This window comes from Adelges cooleyi, unplaced genomic scaffold (assembly GCF_023614345.1).
Source record: "Adelges cooleyi isolate 19-005CV unplaced genomic scaffold, UGA_ACOO_1.1 ACOO_flye_CR_arks_rails_tigmint_CR_PRNA_1, whole genome shotgun sequence".
NCBI lineage: Eukaryota > Metazoa > Arthropoda > Insecta > Hemiptera > Adelgidae > Adelges > Adelges cooleyi.
In genome coordinates, this window is record NW_026095751.1 from 2,232,311 (window position 1) to 2,253,681 (window position 21,371).

General features: G+C 31.1%; 1 protein-coding gene across 2 annotated transcripts in view; it reads left to right on the forward strand.

Moving 5' to 3' along the window:
- The window catches only part of LOC126836412 (gamma-aminobutyric acid type B receptor subunit 2), a 169,079-nt gene that overhangs the window by 102,616 nt on the left and 45,092 nt on the right, over positions 1-21,371 (forward strand). For both annotated transcript variants that reach the window (XM_050569782.1, XM_050569773.1), the window contains 4 exons: positions 3,165-3,302; positions 7,789-7,956; positions 14,404-14,579; positions 14,672-14,849. In XM_050569782.1, the coding sequence (XP_050425739.1) occupies positions 3,165-3,302; positions 7,789-7,956; positions 14,404-14,579; positions 14,672-14,849 (660 nt within the window). The remainder of the gene's footprint in view (positions 1-3,164; positions 3,303-7,788; positions 7,957-14,403; positions 14,580-14,671; positions 14,850-21,371) is intronic.

Consider the following 21,371-nt stretch of genomic DNA (forward strand, 5'->3'; position numbering starts at 1 on the left):
GACTAAACAACAAAGGTAAAACAATTTCATTCCAAATCGAATTCAAACAATATAATTGATTACGTGCTTGAAGTGGATAGCTGAATTCTAAGAACCTCATCCAATTTTCCTTTTTTTGTTGAATACATAATATTCAAAAACTGATTTTATAATTTTTCAATTTGATCATTTTTTTTTAAAAATATTATTTCAAATATTGTATAATTTAATGATAATATAATGTCTGTTGCGTCGCACTATATACCGTGTCGAGAACGAGATGGCCCTTAATTTTTCCTGACTTTGTTAGTAGATTGAAAAGTAAAAAAAAAGCTATTTTTGAAAAGTAGGCAAGTGGACATAATTAAAACTGCAAAACAAAAAAAAAAGTAGCTATTGCGTTTGCAACTATTATTTTTTAATATCTAATCGAATATTTTTGTATATAATTACATTATTTATGGCTATGTTATATTATTTATGATAATGATAAACCACTGCACGGCTCTAGGGAGTGGCCGGGAAAAAAAACAATAATTTACGGACTAGATTTAATTTAAATTTATGGACTTACATGTACAGAAGCTCAGAGCTCAACACCATTATGCGCTTCTCCGTTAATGTATCTTAACCACACACTATTGACCTATTAAAAGACACCCGCCAGACAGGTGAAAGTTCAACTTCTATATCAATAAAAGTTGTATTACTAATAATTAAAAACATATTATTCTACACGAAATAGTTAAAGGCTTAAAAAAAATTGTGAACAGTTGGGCTTAGAAACCCTAAAGGTCTCTTACAGTAGGGTGTTGCTGAAGTGTTGTGGTCAATTCTTTTGAAATTTTATAAGATAAGTGTGAAGAGTAAATAGGCGAGACACTTTTGTTTGTAAGAAATAGTTTGTTGAAACGGATCGGTTGTCAATGACGGAAAGAATTTGTCAAAGTCAGCATTAAAAGTCCTTTCTCGTTTTCTCTGATAACAAATGCAACTCGGTAGAAGAACAGCTTTTTGGTAAAAAAGTTTCAGTTAACATTTTGGTTTTTGAAAATAATTTTCAACTCTGCGATTGATTGCAATAACAATAATGGTTTGGAAAGAGGGCGTTGTATGAATTAAAAAACATTTATGAGCTTTTTTTTTCGTGGGTTAAAATAATAACTATTTGCGTGCGGAAAAAGGTATAATAATATGTGTTCAAACCGTTGTGCATGCGAATTTTAACCTATTTAACGGAGTCCAACCGATTACTTTGTTTTTAATGGCTCTTCTGACTTGGAAAAAACCAACAAAATAATGGGAAATGCCTTTCGTGGGAAATAAAATGCCACTAATAAAATCGGTAAACAAGATAACATCACAGATTAGATAAACCCAGTCAGAGCACTCTAATGTAATGTAAACAAACTTTTATAAACTCAGATCGGTGTGACCAAACAATGAAAAAAAAATCCTTTTGTTATATAATAGGGACAAAGATATGTTATCAAACATCTGTAATGTTATCACCATCGACCATCGTTGATAAACTACTTGTTATCAGCGTTTCTTATCAGTTTGCTTTATTATTGTAATAGTGTGTACAATATTTTCGGCGTTACAATTCGGTCCTACTGCGTTAAAGAGTAAACCAATCGAAAATTTTTTTTTTTTTAATTCTATTGTCTTACAATGAAGTGCACCGTCTGGGTTTATCAAGTCTGCGATAACACTAGGCGAATCGCACTACTTACAAAGGCTCGCTTAAATACTTACTAGTTTTTAAAGTATAAGCAGACCATGTAATGTATAAAAGTTAGCCATTCGATTGGCGTTTTGCATAGGACCGTCAATTTTTTGGTTTTCATTCGGCATTGAAATAGGTATATAACAGGAATTTTCGAAGTCTCCTTTGTCAAACATTTCGGTCACAAGCGTTTGTTGTACGCAAACAAGTATTTACTTTGCACTCCGACCGATTATTATATTCATCGACGTTGTAAGTATTTGTTTACCTTTTCGGAGTATGCCGTTCGAGTTCACTTGTCCTATTGTAATAGCAATAATAATTGTAAACAAACTAAAACATTCAGCACACAGTGCTCGTTGGTCCTAACGCGGACCCGGAGCGATTGTGAACAATAATAATAATTCAAATAGAAACCATTCAACACCGGTGTGTTATGCTTGTTGTAGTTGTAGGTGGCACTGATAACGAAAACGGTATTAATAATTATTAGTATCAAGTATGAATATGTAGTAATTGTAGCTGTTGGTATGTCTGGAAAACGCTGTGCAAAGAAGAAAAACTCTAAAACATAAATTCAACGGCGTTTGTGTGAAACGAAAAGGAATTTATTACCATAAAAGAATATTTTTTATCTGATGTTAAAAAGGAATTTCACGCCTACGTTTACCCATCCACCTACTTACCTCTTTCTTTAGTGTAAAACAATCTGCATTTATAAAAGGAAATTATTTCTGCGAAATTCAATTTTTTTATTTTTATTAATCCGAATTGATGGTTTTTTTTTAATGTATTATTAAAATATGTATAAAGTGACATTGAACGATCGATGCAATTTTTACTGGCAATAAATCAAAATATATACTACATTTTAATATAATTGTAAAGTTCAATTAAGATTTTTTTTTGATGATGCGATTTTTCTTGTTTACTCGTCATAAGTGCTGTTAAATTGCCTACTCGAAACGCCGTCATAAAAAATTACTTGTATCTTTACTGAAGTACATTTGTGCAAGTCACATCATATTCTAATCGTTTGTGTGGTTCGAGTCACCAAATGTAAAGGGTATGATTTATGATTTTTCATAAAAATATGTTGTTTAAAATCAAATTCCGGTTATTGTTTTTCAGGCCAAACGTATGAAACACATAAAAAGCTTACACTTGTGACAGTACAATTTTATTCATAATATTTTTTTTTATAAATATGGACGTTTTTCAACTGCATAAGTTTAGGAACTTTGGTTATGTTTTATACATTTTAAATAACCCAGAACTCTCTCTTTGTATCTCAACTTATGTTTCCAAAGCAGATATTTTCATAATCGACAAACGGGTGATGTATTTTTGAATGACATATTTTGTGATGGCGTTAATCGTTGCAGAGATGTTATTTTCAAAAGCACTATAAAAATTGAATGGTATTGAGTTAATGATATATTTTTTTTTTTTACAGTGCAATGCTGCTGTAGGTCTAAAAGCTTTTTTCGATATGATGCACGAAGGACCGCACAAAGTAATGTTATTTGGAGCAGCGTGTACTCAAGTGACAGATCCAATAGCCAAAGCGTCCAAACATTGGAGAATAACACAGGTAAACAATTTTTATTTTTATTTCTATTTGCTTTGCCCGGTTTTCAATCAACTATTTTATTATTTTTTTTTCCCCACTCGCCCGGTGCATGTATTTTTTATGATACTTGAACAGCTACACACGAATCGACGAGCAGTGCTTGATTAGATTTGTGTCGAAAACGTTTTCCAATAATATTGTCAATGGGCGATGACCGTGAAATGTCAATAATACAACTGTGGTCGCTATTATGATTATTATAGAAAATTAAAAAAAACACCACAAAGTGTTTGTCGTTTCATCTCTAACAATAGCCTAATACAAGTGTAGTGTACTTAATACTCTGGTAATCTAAACGCTTCAATGTAACTACACAGAAATGGTTTCATATAATATTAAACTCAACGCCGTTTGTGCTTCGCTGAAATATTTAACACCAAAACTGATTATAGCCAATACACCGACGTTCGCACGTATAACAATACATGTTTAATAAGGCCGCACCGTTGTAAATTTAATTCAATTTCCATTTTAGGATTTATTTAAGACGGTTCCGACACTATGATCGATGGATCGTGCCGGTAAAAATCGTTAAGAATGTATGAATATCCTCGAAGTGGGTATTTTCGTTGTAATTCAATTCCACGATACTCGTTTAACTTAAGACTGGTCGTCACTGCTGTCACAAACATTATGTACTCAAACAGATCTTAGACTTGTGTATCAATCATAATTCATATCTCTCATCAGATTGTGGCCCCGTATCAATCATTGATCGTCTTCTTCTTCTTCCTTAGCTAAATATAGGCCGTTTAGATCTTTTCCCGCAACCGCCACTATGCACTGTCCATCCCTATCCGTCGCCGTTTCTTCACTACTATTTCCAGCACGTTAAGGTTCTTGTACACTCGAGACTACCATCTCTAATTGGGCACAAGACTATCTTCAAGGTTTTTTTAAAAAATATTTTTTTCGAGACCCATGCATGTAATGCAATAACATCAATCACTACATAATACAGTGTTAGTTCTCCTCCGCTATCACCTTAGCTGATATGAACACTGTTGTCAAAGTTAAAAAGCATAATATTTCTAAAGCCACATATTTTATTCGACGAATTCGTCTTAGCCACCTTTCTATTATCTCTGGACGCGTTTGATAAAATATGATCATTTTCACGACTTTGTGATTTAATAGGAAAAAATGCCAGATAAGGAAAGTAATAAATCAAAGTCGGACACATTTTTCAATTAATTTACAATCATTGCGTTGTTAAACTCAGATAAACTCTTAAATGAAAATATGTTTTTTTTTTTTTTTTAAATAAATATTTCACGGCCTACGAAGGGTGGATATTTTTTTAGTGCCGTCTAGAGAATACTTTCGATAAAGATAACAAATGTGGGTTGCATAAAACGGTAGCAGCTAAATCGCATATAAATTACCTGCCAACGAATTCGCGCCTAACCTTATCGACGCTTCCAATTTGATTAATAGTTTTTTTTTAAGGCGTGTTATTGTTGTGTTTGTTTTTTATTTTATTTTACTGCTAGTCTTACACGAGGGCAAAACTAGGACATGACAACGCGACAACCGTTTCTTAGTAGTCATTATTCAAAAACTACCAAAACCGGTGTGTGCATGTATTCTGAATACTAAACAGCATAAGTCAGCATTGAGTATTTTTATAACTCCAACTAAACCAACGTTTTTTCATGAATTGTTATTATTTTTACAGAATTCAATATTGTGTTATTGTTGTTTGATAAGTAATAGATTTTTATCTTTTTGTTTTCCAATCGAAATGTATTTTTAACAGCGTTTCGATCACTGTTAGTGCTCCCTTTTTTTTATTTTAGTATTTGATTTTGATTGCATATTTTAATTGAGGACTTGAAGTCCTGTTTGTCCCATCGTGGAAAAGTATAAATTAAATGTCGACATTAACTCTACCTTGTTTATAAGTATTAATTTAAAACTGCTTGGATATTTTCAATTCTAAACGATCTCAAATTGTTCTACGAAACAACAAATTATTGTTTTTTTAAAAATGTGCACGCCATTACTAAAAAAAAAAAAAAAATATATATATATATAAGGAACTTTTTGTTAGAAACGTTTGTCGAGTGAACTTTGTATAATATGTACTTTCACTAAAGTTTTAATTAAAAATATGCATTGTATGCATTTCATTTAAACATATTATATTTAAATAGGTAGGTATAAACCGTCAAGTTCAACTTCATGACTGTACAAACGTTCATAAAGTTTACCCGGTATTGTTCAAGCAATTCATTTTACAGTACATTTTTTTTTTTTGTTAGTAATTATACTTAGAATTTTGTATTTTTAAATTAAAACAAATATTTTCAAGATTAAACCATCGCGCACTCGACTATTTACGCGAAATCTCGCAGCCTTTGTGAGAAGCTGTCAAGCGTTGGCCTATTAAAACGTAACATACCCTTTGAAATAAGGCTAGAAAAATAATTAAAATTTCAATATAACCTTGAGCACGTTTTGGCCGGATAAAACCACTAGTGACATAATAAATCCCTCCGAAACACTCACCTACCGGCTTTACTTTTATTTCTTCAATAATGATATTAAAGTATAATGAGTTATACGAAACGCTATAATGATTTACAAAATTTTACAAAATACAAAAAAAAAAGCACCGAAAGGATAGTCTTACTGAAGGAGAATTGTAAAATAATGAGGTGTGTTAACAAAATTAATGAGAGTATATATATGTATTATATATTTATTTATATATAAGCGTGTAAAGGATTTCTGGTTACGATCAGTTTTCAAACAAGAAAATACCATTACGTGCCAGAAAGATGAGACTGATTTATCCAAAAAATTGGAAGAAGAATTTGTCAAATTTATGAACACATTTTACCATTAGTTATTACTTATTATATAACACTGTTTTCTTTTTAGTTTACGAGCAAATGGTCTATGGCACATGTGGCCGAGAGCAGCATTAAAATAGTACTTAAAAAATAATAAAAAGTAAAAACATGATTAAAAACAAGTGCGTGTAAAGTAGTTTTAGTTATTCAATATAATAGGTACCCATCCATCACATTTTTTTATCTACCGCCCTATTTCGGCTAAACAGCTTAACTTGTTTTACAATAAGTAATCGAGTATTCAAGTATAAGTATTCCAGTTAAAATTGTCGTTTCAAACGGCCGCTTAAAGTAGTATTTTTTTTTTAAATCGAATACACTATGTGTTTACCTATTAAGCGTAGAACAATAAAATAATACACGTAATGACTAATCCGTATCGGGTTGGATTGATAAAATATGTTTTATTATAATAGACAATTTTTTTGAGATTTTGAACAACTATTACTTTATAGAAAAAAATGACCGTCATTAAAATGTAGATCACTTTAAATTCTACCCTAATTCGGTTTGTTCGAATAGCCATTTTAAACCGCTAATAATATTATTCCAATACAAATGAAGGGTCCAGGGTTACAACCACATTATAGCACATAACTTGAGAAACAAACCTGCAAGTATCCAAACATGTATATGTATAAAAGGTTAATACCACAATACTATACAGGCTACGGTCAAGGAGGAGGTCGCAGGTTTAAAGTTAAGTCTAGTTTAAATTAAAGAATAAGTTAAAAAATCAAAAAAATCTCTTATCAATTATCTATTGTCTCTAATCTTTTATCTCTTAGCTATAATCGCTTAATATAAACAAATAATAATAAATAAAATCTCTTATTTCTTAACTCTTATCTGTAATATTTTAATATCTTAGTCTCTTATCTCCTTATCGCTTATATCTTATCTCTAATCGCTTAATCTCTTAATCGCTTATATCTTATCTCTAATATATTAACATATTTATCTCTTATCTCTTAATCACTTATATTTTATGTCTAATCGCTTAATCTCCTATCTTCAATCTCTTATATATTATATCTATCTGAAAGTGAAATTTTAACGCGAAAATGGAGACATGACCAACGTGTCATGAAATTTATTGTATCTAGCCCAATAACAATCAATTCGGACAAATTGGATTTATATGACAGCTGTTGTAGTACAATTTTTTTATTTATAAGAGAGTAGGTCAATAATGTTTTAAAAAACAAAAAACGATAGGAAAATTTCTGTAACGTGATTTTATCCTTCGAATATTATTATATGAATAATGTTGTAAGCAATTTATTAGGATACATACAAGAGTTGCTGGTATAATTTTGTTAGTTTTTTCGAGCAAAAAATCCATTCGAATAAAATACTGACATACTCTGTTGGTGCCTCTAAAAATTATCAACTATGCTTTGTGTAACGAGAGAACGGTATTGCGCGGAAACCAAAACGCTACACTTCTGTCTGCGCAGGCGCATACGAGAGTGATGCGTTTCGGCTTCTGCGCAGTACCGTTCTCTCGTGAGACGGAGCGTAGCGGTTTATTATCGAAACTAGTTAATCTGAATTTTAATTTGTAACCGAATTATTTGTTTTCACAGCTGTCCTACGCGGACACCCATCCAATGTTCACCAACACGGATTTTCCAAATTTTTTTCGCGTGGTCCCAAGCGAAAACGCTTTCAACGCTCCTCGGCTGGCACTGCTCAGGCACTTCAACTGGACAAGGGTGGGCACCATCTACCAGAACGAGCCCAGATACGCTTTGGTAAGTACTATTGACCGTTTTTTTTAAATTTTTTTGTTAAACCCACCACTACAAAAGCCGTGTAAACTCTTACCGCCCAAGTGCGTCCAAGTCCTTAAACAAGTCCGTTCAAATTTCCAAAGCAGTTGCACTGCTGTTGTTTCGAAGTAAGTATTGTGTCCAGTAAACCGGAAGTTAGGTCAGTGTGTTTCCCTAGTACGTGACCGTTATTTATTATTGCATATTTCCATGACCTAAGTTCAAGTCGTTAATATTCTCTCGGCACACGGTTTGGTTTGCGGACCAATAGGTCCTCGACCTAACGATTTATTTGTAAAGCATAATATTATAAGTATTACAAGTACAAGGTAGGTTTTCGATAGTCTGAACACAAAATAAAGGCAGTTTTTTTCAGTTAGTCTGAGTGGCAATCATAATCTTTTGTACAAAGCTTGGCCACTCGAACACAAACAACCTGCAAGTTCAATGGCAATAGCCGGGCTGTGCTTGGCTTTCCACAAGAAAAGTGCTTTCTGTTACATGTGATTTTAGACAAAGTGGCCAATATTGGCGGGTCAAGAGGTAAAAAAAGCTTATGAGTAAAATGCCATAAAGGAATACCGCATGACGGTGAATGCAATTTAAGCCCCAATAGTGCACTTGCGATTTTCAATTGTATTTTAATAACGGTTGATAAAATTCGTCGAACAAACTGAAAAAAAATATCATACATTTTTATTTGTTAATATTTATTTGTATTTCAATTGCATTCGACAAATAGAAACTTTTAAAAATTACAACACAATATAAAATAAATAGTAACAGTCAAACAAATTGTACGGTTAATAACTTAGTATTACAAGTCTTTAGTCAATAAAAACAAGTTAATAAATAAATAAATTTGTATGAATAAGATATTATGGTTTATGTAATTGTTGAGAAGTCATATTTTATTAATAAAGGCAGTATAAAAAAAAAATGTAAAACGAGATGGTTTGGACGTAACTTGATATTTTGATGAATAAAAACATGTATTTGGTTTGAGTGGAAGTTGGACGACATGTGTAGAGCTGAGAGAAGAAGATAAGAGCCATTAATGATTAGAAGTATGTATTTTGTATGAATTTCCAATTTCGACTTCTAATGAAAAGTGTGTATTAGAGCAAATCGGTCACTGTTTTAAGCCGAACATAAAAAAAAAAGTAACTTGTAATCTGTTTTAGGCTGTGAACATTGCATGACCCACACGAATAAAACCCTCAAACATAGTAATGTCACATGAGTGTATTTCAGATTACATCTGTGGCATTGAATTAATAGCTATTAGAATTGTACATAATTATCAACTAGTCAGTAGGTACTGACCGACCTACCGGGCTGGACAAAATGTAAAAGCAAAATCTAATTTACCTTTTAGTTGATGTATATAATATAAAAACAAAAATACTCCAAAAGTCCTGTGGGTAAAACGACTGTTTGAGAAAACCAAAACGATTTGTCGCTGATGAAACCATTAAAATATTATTTTTTTTTATAATTACATCTTGATGAATCCGTTAAGTCCCAAACCAAAGGAATTTTTTTTTTAATGATGTATTCTTTTCATAAACTAATGATTTATCATCGTGATTGGAATATGATTTTCGCTTTGAGTTTCAAGGCAAAAACTAGGTAGTCTATTAATTTATGAGGGATAGTAAATAAAATACCAGGGATTAGAGAAACAATATTAAAATTTAGTTTACAATATTATTTTATAAAAAAAAAAAACAAAATAACATACTTAAATCCGTTTTATTGAAACTTATTTTTTTATGGTTATGATTTTAAACGCTAATTATTGAAGTCTGGTAAGTTTTAAACAGAATAGAAAGTTCACCGACTGCAACACATTATTTTGGGCAACAAAATAAGTATAAAATAATATATGCATACATTTCATAATGATTAACCAAACCGACTTTATAATATAACCTTGGTACAAAATTATTATTTTTTTTTTTTTTTACTTTTAAAAACTCATTTTAAAATAACAGCTTTAATATAAAGTTTTAATGATGGAAAAAATAACAAGCGCAAAATTTTGTTCATCGTAAGAGGCACGTACTTTTGCAATATTCAACAAAATTACAAGTTTTAAAAAATGAAAAAAAGTAATATATAAAAAAATCCAGGGAAATCGAAATAATTACACTATGTCCAAAAATAATTCCACTTTTTTTTTGGACACGTGATTTTGAATAAATGTGTTTATGTGTTTGTGGGACGCCTTTATTGGGCGACACAATTTAAATAATGGCATTGTGCCGGAAACAAACAGCTGACATGTGGCAGTCCGATAAAAATATTACAATCCTTTTTGATTTATTTCGCATTCATTTCGACCACTTGCGCGTTTTCATGGTCATCATTTTGGTGTCATTTGACTGAGGTGAAAAAATATAACAAGTCACATATAGTAACAAGTCTATCAGGGATTGAAAACGTTTTTTCAATTTATAAAGGATTAATAGTCAGATATGTTTAATGGTATGTAAAAAATAAATTTAACTAAAAACATTTTTACCTTTGGTACGATTAAACGTTTCGGTCAAGGACAATATTTTCTATCGTTTCAAAATTGCATATCATAATGTTAAATTATCGTTAAGATAAATAATATTGTACATAAAAAATCCTAATAAAAAAAAAAAATGTAATTGTTTTTTATTATTTTACAAGCACTAAATCGGATAAGTAATCTAAATATCATACTACACGTCTTGTTCTTACGATTTAAATATCTGGTGGTAATATTATAAAAACTGAAGTAAAGGAAAACGACAAAACACCGAAAAATATAACACAACGAAATTGTTTCATTTTTAACGTTTTACCGTGGCAATATAATAATTAAATAAATACCATTTATGCATATCACAAGCCGTATCACGTTGCCTTCTTAATCTAACCCGCCCACTATCTGTTTTCGAACTTAAATTAATTTATGTCTAGAAAAATTCTAAAACAGACACTGCGGTTTTTTCATGCATTTGTGGTTTTCAAAAGACCTACGGGTCAACGGTTTGATTAAAACGTCAATCAATTTTCTTTTCAAGCACCATACAAGCAATGATGAAATGACATTTTGATTAAGTTTTTGATCAGTCCGTGGAGTCCATAATGCGAAACGATCACACACGAACGTCTAACGGGTCGCTAATAATAATTATAATAAACTACAACTAGTAGCATTTGCACACAAACTAAAATCGTCGTTCGTCTTATGACGTTTTGCCCACAGCTGACAAAAAACAAATGGTAAAACTATCCGTTTTAATGCGATTACTAAATTAAAAAACCAAGTCAACAATTGATTGGCTTAAAACATGAATATTATTTTGATTTAGTAAAAAAAACAGGGCCAAGGCACTGTTTTCAGCGACAGCTCAAAGTAACAACTAATGTCTAATCCCTTATCAATAATTTAGTTTTAAGTACATAAAATCACACAGTTTTCTAAACGTATTAATATAGCATACTAAATTATTTTACTTATTAATAGTCAACTAATTATTTTGTAGGTTGTATAATAATTTTCTAAGGGTCCTACCACTGGATAGCTGATAATTGGACACAAACTAGCTTTTAAAGCCCGTTTAAAAAAAATATATATATATACACATAGTTTTGTTTTGATGAATGTTTAGGGTAAATAGAACCGAAAGTGTGACTTAAACGTTAGTTTTACCTCCAGCCAAATATGAATAATATATAAATTTATTTTTTTTAATTTTAAATTGCGTGATTGATGTGACGTCCGGACGTTTGTCTGGATCAAAATGAATTCATCAGATGAACGGTAAAAAAAGTTTAATATACAAAAGTTTAATGATGAAAAATGCACCTAGAAATGATGATGATGATAATAATAATATGTTGAACGTTAGGTATATACAATTTTGCAATATTAAAACGTCCGACGAATAAAATGTTAATACGGTCGAGTTGGTCGAGTTTTAATTACCTAATATATAACGTTATTTAATGAACTAAGAGCAGGTGGCTAAGTGTGGTGGCCAGACACATAATTCAAAATAATAATAATCACAGTGGATAGGAAAATTAAAACTTTTTTTTCACCCCTCGCGTTGTGTGCATCCGCAAGTGAAAAGTTTCCACCGGTATTATGATTTATTTTCCGGCCAACTTTCTGTCTACACAAGGCATGGAAAGAAGTTTTCGGATATATTTTTAGCTTCGACGTGGAACTTTCTTGAAACTATAATATTTGCCGTAATGTCCAAATAATAACTATGAGAAAACGAAGGCGAGTTACGAAGAAATATTTATTGCAAAGTCCTCAGGTGATAGTGGGCCATGTGGGCTAAATTCCCATTGGTAAGTTGCTGGTAATCATTTTTGTTAACATTGTACTAGCACTGTATAGATCACTTTTGTGTAAAACGCGAATGGCAAAAAAAGATTTATCGTTGGCGATCTCGTATCAAATCCAATTAGTCAACTGACTGAGCTAAAAATAGATTGAACTATTTGTATTTGTTTTCCCCACCCTTATTTGCTGCTGTCAAGTTAGGAGATCGATCATAGCAAATTATTATTTAAATGTTTAAAAATGGTTAATAGTGATACGTAATTCCGACATACTTTAGTTCAATCAATTATTGTTTTTGTAATACTGTTCTTGCACAAGGAATTTCACAAGAAAAACTGAATTAAATGATTAATTTCTTTTCATATCCGTTCAATATAATAGGTTTAATATTCGGCGCAAAGATGAGGAGATATTTATTTAATTATGACTTACACAAGGATCTGGTAAAAGTATACTTGGAAGAGTTGATTTGTATGAGAGTCAAGTAGAACATTGATTACATTTAAAACGTATTGCCACAATAATATTAAAAGAGTTATTATGTTTATTTTGAGAGTTTTCACTTATCATAATTTTTATTTGGATTTTTTTCCACTTCAATTCCGAAATCACATATCATGTTTTGAATTTACTCAAAAATTAGTATATTGGTAGAAATGAAACATTTACTTAAATATTTTAAAATGCAATTTTCAACTGAAACACGGATTATTCGATTCGATAGAAGTTATCTGTATTAATTTTTAAAAAAAATTAAAAAAATGGTTATCTGTATGTAATTTTCTTAAAATTTATAGCGCATAGTTAATATTAGTAATGAGAAACTGGGTAGTTGATAAAATATAATTAGCTAAGACCATATAAAGTTAACACTCTGAATACACATTTTAATGATGGTTTAATAATATTCATTTATTGTTTTTCCATACAATGTTTCATCACATTAACAGCTGTTAATATTGGTGACTCGAGTAATAAAGTCTTATTAAATGCAAAAATAAAAACTCCATCTATATCACAAACTGTAACGATTGTTGGCAGTTTTGTGTCTTAAACACTTTTATACCGCTTCTTATACTACAAACTTTTCAGTAGTGGCACTTATCCTAACTTCTGTCATGTATCCGAAAACAAAGTAGTAAACAACTCGTAAAGTGATTAACGAGCTTGCCATTCCATTAGCTCAGCATAATTCTATGCTACTTAACGACTTGATGCGATTTTATTTTTATCTTATAGAAACACTTACGTTCAACTTTCGCAATATTGTAATCTATCCGTTTGTATTACGTCGTACTAGTTAATTTTGTTTAATGCCTTAAGAAAACACGATTTTATTGAAAATCAGCCTCATTCAAAATCACCTCGTTATTATGAGCCAAAGCCATAGATTTATATTAAAATAAACTAGATTGCTAAGTGAACATGCCGCCGTTAAAGAGAATTTAAGTTACTATTTTCTGCCATCTTTGTGGGAGTTAGAACCTCATCGCATGAAAATATATTTACAACGATTATAACTTAAGTTGATAGATACGTCGACTCCCATTCTTATCACTAGTCAGCAATCTAATGAAATAAATATATATCTGTTGCCAAAGCATATGTTTAACCAGAGCATTTGTCTTATCAGCTAACTTTTATTATTCTTATCATAACTGTTATCAGCTGATTTATGCTTATCAATTCCATTATTATCACTAATCGAGTAACACAGAGGAGTCGTTCCATCGAATTATTGATTCGGCAATGGTTGCAATATTTCCAGTGCAGCCACTTTAGAAAAAAATCCGTTTTATACGGTAATCGGTAAATAATTGTGGTGACACTACTCGTGTTATCATTAATTGTTATTTTATAATCACCATGTAATTTAGTGTTATCTTAAATTGTACTTATCACAATCGTATCTCTTATCAACTAATTTTATCAACCGGTGTAACAAAATGATGTTAAACATTTTTGACTCGAAAATTGTATTATATATTTATTATAACGTTATATATTAGATCATTATGTTAATATGTATATACCCTTACATGTCAAAAACCGTAATTACAATAGTGTAAATGTCTTGAACGGATTTGTTACAGGCTCACAATCAGCTGGTAGCCATGTTGGAAAAAGACAATTTTGTCGTGGACGACACGCAAAACATTGCCGGTGACGTGTCTCTGCCCATACAGAAACTGCGCGAGAAAGACATCCGAATAATTTTGGGAAACTTCAACGAGACGTGGGCTAGGAAAATTTTTTGCGAGGCATACAGGTAAACAGATCATGATGATTAATCGCGTTTCAGTGGTGTTTCTACTCTGAATAATGCTGTAGTCTCTAGTGTGTATAACATGTGTTCCACAGGGTCGGCATGGTCGGAGGCAAGTACCAATGGTTGATAATGGGCACGTACGGACCGACGTGGTGGAATGAAATGAAGTCCCCGTGTCCTGTGCCGCATCTCGTCGCAGCACTAGACGGATGCATCCTCACAGACTACTTGCCGCTATCAACAACCGGCGAAATAACAGTTTCCGGCATCGTAAGTCTTATGTACATTATTATACTGCTTCAACTACATTTTTAAGTAAAAAAAAAATATGGTTATTTTCTCCACTCCACCGAAAAACATTTAATCGTGGATGTATTATCTCTTATCATTTATTTCTTATCACTGATCTCTTATCTCTTGTCACCTATCTCTTATCATTTATCTCTTGTTACTGGCTACATGAGAAACTTCTTGTACTATTATTAAAGGCTAAACTAGGAAAAAATTAAATGGAATTATTATCGGTCGTCGTTTACTGTATACAATTGGACTTGAAAACCTCCTTTGTATAGAAGATAGTTTGTGTATAGTGTCCATAATAGGATCAACGGCAGAGAATAGATTGGGACGGTTTGGAAAAGATTTGAAACATTGAGGGATTCGTGTTGCTTTGAAAGTAAGAAAATCATATTGTAAAAAAGATAAAAGAGATTGTTGAAGAGGAATACCTACAAGAAACGTGGTAAATGTCCGTGGCTTGTCGGTGACTTTTCATCGAGTGAACCGAGTAGTAGTTGACTTTGTCAATGTAATAACTTTTGTGAACTGGAAAAGTTCTTGCAAAGGAAATAATTATACTGTATATATACTGACTGAGACGCGATCGGTATAAAACTTTTTACCACATAACGGTTATGAAAACGTAATAGTAGCAATACGGTTGATTTTACAAGTTTATTAGTCAGGCCACTATTTGGTCGATTAGCTAATATTTATAAAAGCGCCTATACCTAGTAGTTAACATACAAAAACTAGTTGGATTAAAACACTAATGGACAATAACTATATGGTAGGCCAATATGGTAATAACAATATGGTTGTTATTTTTCAGAAATATAAGCTTAACCGAAATATGAAAGTATTTGTTTTAATTAATGTCTATAAAATTCAAGTTAAGATAAGTTGGTGTCATTAAGCTCTTGTTTTATATATATAATATATATAATTTAATAATAAAAACTTTCATAATGTCTACACTAATATAATGATAAACTGTCTTTTTCTTTCTAGTGTACAAGTAAGAGTTTGGAATTTTTAATTTAGTTGCCCTGTGCTTGTACGTTTTCATTCTGACAAAACTTTTTAAATTATTTAGCTTCTTAAAAAATGTTTAGTTAGTTTATCGTGCACATTTTTTCTCGTTGAATAACGTTATATTTGTTTTAATTTTTAACAAACCTATATCGATTTTGCCATTGCTGGTGGGGTAAACAATAAAAACAAATCTATAAGCTAAATATAACATAATATATAAATCATCTAAATATATTTTGATTCGCCAATTGTGATAATCCGAAAACATTCAATAATTCATGACCGCGTTTCACCCTAGTGAATCAGCACTGGTTGTGTTCATCTATCATTTGCCGGTTGTAGGTTTTGTATAGTTTATGAAAGCTTCGGAGCTTAAACGAATATATGCAATGTCATCACAAATGTTTCATATGGTAACGTTTTTTTTTTTATAAAATATGTAAATTATGCGACGCGAGGAAAAATGCATTAAAAAATTTTGACCAAAACCACATTTAATTTATTTTTTGCCTCGTATTAATACTTTTGTTTTAGTATAATTTTGCTTGCATAAATGTTTTCACAAGTCCATTAGGAAATAACCGAAATAGATATTCGATCATTTTACTAACAGCATATTTTGGGTTATACTTATAATAGCCGTCAACCTTTTTTTTTTTTCACTGTCAGTTATATAATTAGTTTTTAACTTTAAATTGTGAGCACTATGTATACTGGGTATCATTTCAAGTACATATTTTTTTTAAATAAATTAGTAAATTATAATGTGTTCTTTATTTGCTATAAATTCGACAATAATGAATTTGTCCTATTTTTTTCAATTGGATATTTTTTAGCTCAATAAACTACATACAATAACGGTTTACTATTCATATTACAGTAAAATAAACATTGTGATTAGAAAAAAAAATGTATTACTAATTAAATTATTGTTCTTATAGCAGTGATTGCGTTATTGTGAATTATTAAATTCGCTCTTAAGAATTATGAGTTATATTCTATTGGTCATTTTTTATTCTTATAAAATATGTCCAAGACTGAACTTTTCTGTTGTTATACAATTTAAAAACAGTATTCAGACAAAGCCGTGGTATATAAATGTAATGTACCATATTCATGGAATCTCATGATTGAAAATATATTCAGGATTTTGCATAAAGGTCTTTGGAAACTAATATACATATATACTTTGGACTCCTTTTACGCTGACATATTGTTTTTAACAATGTGCAATAACCTTGTTTATTTCAAATCATGAGTACAAGAACCACAGAATAGATAAAAGCAAAAAGAACGCTCGACGGCCATGTTGAAAGGGCATACAATGACCGTACCCTTACCTTTTCTTATCTATTTAGTACTATCAATTTAAAATATTGATGGTTTGTATTTTATAAAATATATATTTGTTTAAATTAGTTATAACTTAAATTTTTCAATTGCTAATACATATTAAAACCTCTTAAAGCAATGTTTCTAGTCGTTTAAATCAATTATTGTTTTGACTTTCGTATAAAAATTACATTCTACTTTTAGTTTTACGAAAATGGTCACACTGCGACGCTCTAAGACTATGGCCGTCGCGTTTTTATGTGATAAGTATCTTCCCCGTGTTAATTTTTATCAGTGTCCGGGGCCTGTAAGAACTGTCAAATACTAAAACATTCCATCTTGACGTTGAACATATTAATGATTAGTATTCCAAAACTAAATACAAGAAACAAACCCAATGGTGGTCTCGAAAACCTGCGTTTTTGAGACCATCACCTGCGTTTTTAAGTATTTTTCTACATTTTGTAGGAATAGGTGTGTTGCCAGCGAACAGAGCAAATTGAAAAATATATATTTTTAACCACACTAACCTATCAACGGCACACTAGGCGTTATTTTCGGCGTTAACTCGACAACAATATAATATACAATATTATTATATTTGCACACAAGTGTAAATAAAATTGCCAAGTCGAGCCGACTGCGGGTAACGAGCTTGGAGAAAACTTAGCGTCAGTGAACGCTAATGATCGTGGAAATAATTTACCCCTCCAGACGGAGGCGGTCTCCAATTTGCCAACAATGTAAAAAACGACTTTGACCGATGTGCCCGCGTCTTGAGCAGACCTTACCCTGTGTGTATACGTTAGTACCGCCCACAGACCGAGAGCTTGCAAAACCGTACCCATTGCGCTATGTTCATTATTGTGGTGTTAAAGAGGGGTATTTTTTTTGTAAGTGAAACTTCTTATGTCGCGTTGAGCCCTCCCAAAAAAAAAACGTTCCGGAAATAGTAGTAACCGGAAGTAAGAGTTACGGGGTCTTAAGAAAACATGAGATTGAAAAAATAGTGTTAGAAACTCTTTGCTCTCAGACGGGATTCGAACCAAAAGCTAATTGGTCCCTTGTCGGAAGACTGGGCGGCTATACTTCAGAATCAATTAAAAAAAGTACCTAATTGACGAAAAAAGAAACTGGCACATTTTTTTGTTGATGTAAGTTCAAAAAACAAAGACTTACATCACACAGTGCTATTTGTGCCAACGCAAAAGCTAAAAAGTTCTATATTTTCATACAAATTTTTCAGAGTATTTTTAGTAGAAAGTAGCTTGATTGTGAACAAAGATTTGATGAGTAATCTACGTTTTTCATCTGAACCATACATCCTCTATGCAACCGGATGTAGAAAATGCGAAAAAGATCTTAAAAGAATCAATCAACTGCCTGAAGATTTATGGGAAATCCTAAGACTGTACCTCGAAAATTGTCAATTTCATTCCGACTTGTATAAACTTGTGTAAACATCAATTTGTACATACTTACTTGTTTCCAGAGCTAAACAATAGCACGTAAGATAACTAGTTATAGCCAATGGTCTATGCAACCGAGGCTTTTGTTCGACAATAACTAACTAATCAATTATTTTGATGCAATTAACATTTTTGGGGATGGAAATTGTAAATATCCCATTAAAACGTATATAGTTTAAGTTAAAACTTCTCTATAACATTTAATAAGTAGTTGGCGGATATCAAATTTTACTTGTTCACTCTCAGAATACTGTAATAACCTTCTATGGTATCTCATAATTTAATGGCAAGAACGAAGAAGTCTTGGGTTAATTAATTAAATCCTCCTTTTATTTACAATATCTGTGACACTGGAAAAGCTGGATGATTACATAACAGTTGATTAAATTATGTAGAAGTTCGTCGTTTGCTATTAAATCAACTATAAATACCAATTCGACAAGTTTTTATAAGTAATAAAAACCATATCAGTTGATCAAGGCGAAAATATTTCAGACGATGAAGAATTCGTGGAACTCGCTTTGTCGGTAGCTTTTTCTCGAGAAAGAAAAACATTTATTGTATGACGAACAGTTCTTTCATCTTTCTAAGTATAGTGTACATTAAACACTTCATTCTAGATTACGTTGAAAAAACGTATAGGTACTATCATTGCCGGCAAATAGATACAGAAAATAAGTAATATAATAATTACAGCAAAGTATAGTGCCTAACAGTGAAGAAGATTAAGACTTATCTATAATTGTCATTTGATTTGATTTTAATTGCTAAAAATAATCACCATATATTCATTCGGTTCTTCTATTATGATTTATTGGCTATTATTTCAAGACAAACTCAGTTTGCTGCTTAATATTGATCTGTTTGTTTAGTAATTTTTATTTTTACCCATTTCGATTCCCTTATTTTAAATTTAATTCCATTTTGAGCTATACCAGCAACGTCGCTAACTTGTAAAAAGACAACACATTTTTTTAACGCTAAGGTAATGTTAATATTTAATAGAACACACCTAATTGGATAGTATTGGATCTGTATTATCCAGATGTTTTATTGGCATGTTTCTCAGCTAAATATTGTATTTTTCGATTCTTTACATTTTTTCTATTTTTTTTTTTGAGAAATGTTAAGTATAAATTTATATATAATTGAAATATACTCAAATTATTTTCTTGTCTGGACTTAAACATAGTATTCGGCCAGTCGACGTATCTATGTTGTTTTTTTCTGTTTCCATTGTCTGTTCTACATTTATTTTGCAATGTTTACATGAACTTTTTTAAAATACATTAACCTATATATTATTAGACGTTAATTTATCTTTGAAGTCTTAAGTAAACCTTAAAAAAACGCGTAGACTTTGGGCGAGTTAATGATGTTATTTTTTAATCCAAGTAAATATCTCTTTGAAAAATAAAATATAATTATAGCAAATGTTCACGATGGAGCAAAAGCTAATGTTATTTTTTGGCGTTTTATCTTTTCAACGCACCGAAGCAAATTGCTATTTACTTCGACGGCACTATACGTTGTTTGTAGATTGAAAAAAATCAGAGTTCAACAAAAAAAAAATGTATAATACTGTCAAAGAAAGATTCGAAGACAAACACTTGGCATTTTGTTAAAGTATAAGCACATATTATTATTATTACTGAAGGAAACGAAAGATAAACACATATTTTCAATATTCGAAAAATATAATATAATATTATACTAACCGAAAACGCCGTGTGGCGGAAAAGCGAAATTTAAAAAGCCATAAGCACCTTAGGGCTTGTACTCGAGAAACGAAGTTTGCGGTAAAGTTATAAAAGTCGTTTTCAACAAAAAAAAATGTAATTTTAAACTTTTTCGACTTATAAGGTTCATAATATTTTAACTGTAAACTTTATTTTAAACATGGACATGTTTTTGGCTTGGTTCAAAGACATTTTATGTCGTCATTTTCGTGTTACACTCTATCACTTTAAGTTAGAAATAAGATACAATTGATAAGACATTAGTCAGTCGAGATAAGAGATACGTGATAAGAGACAAAATATAATTGATAAGAGATAAGAAGCGTATTTTCGTGAAAGTACCGAAAGCAAACAGTTTGTGGTTAATCGTTTTGGCGATGTTTTATAATCGAATCTGTTTACTGTTTGCTCTTATCAGTAAACAGCTTTTGCAGCACTTTGGAATGTTTAGCGTCTATAATAATGCAAAAAAATCTTATCAATCTCAACCATAACAGTATTTTCGCGGTGGTACCGAAAGCAAACATGTTCACTGGTTGTTTACTAATATCTCTTATCACTTGTCATTTGCTTTTATCTCTTATCACTAACCTCTAATCTTTTATCTATCATCAATTATCTCTTAATACTTTGATTACTCCTACCAACAATTAAAACTTAATAAATTTTTTTTTGTAGACATTTTTTAATATTAATCAATCTCTATCAGAACTCTCCAAATAACAACCTTTTTTGCTTTTATCCGTTTTATAAATTATATTGTTTCGTACGTATTTTTATTTATCCTAATGCGAACTAAAATAACCTATTCGACGAGCCATTTAAATTTGCACCCTCTCAACATACAACTTGTGTGTGACAAAGGTAGGGAAGATGGTTTTTTTTTTTTAAACTGGGCGTTCCTTGTATGCAATTTAACAGCACGCCGGTCTTGCATC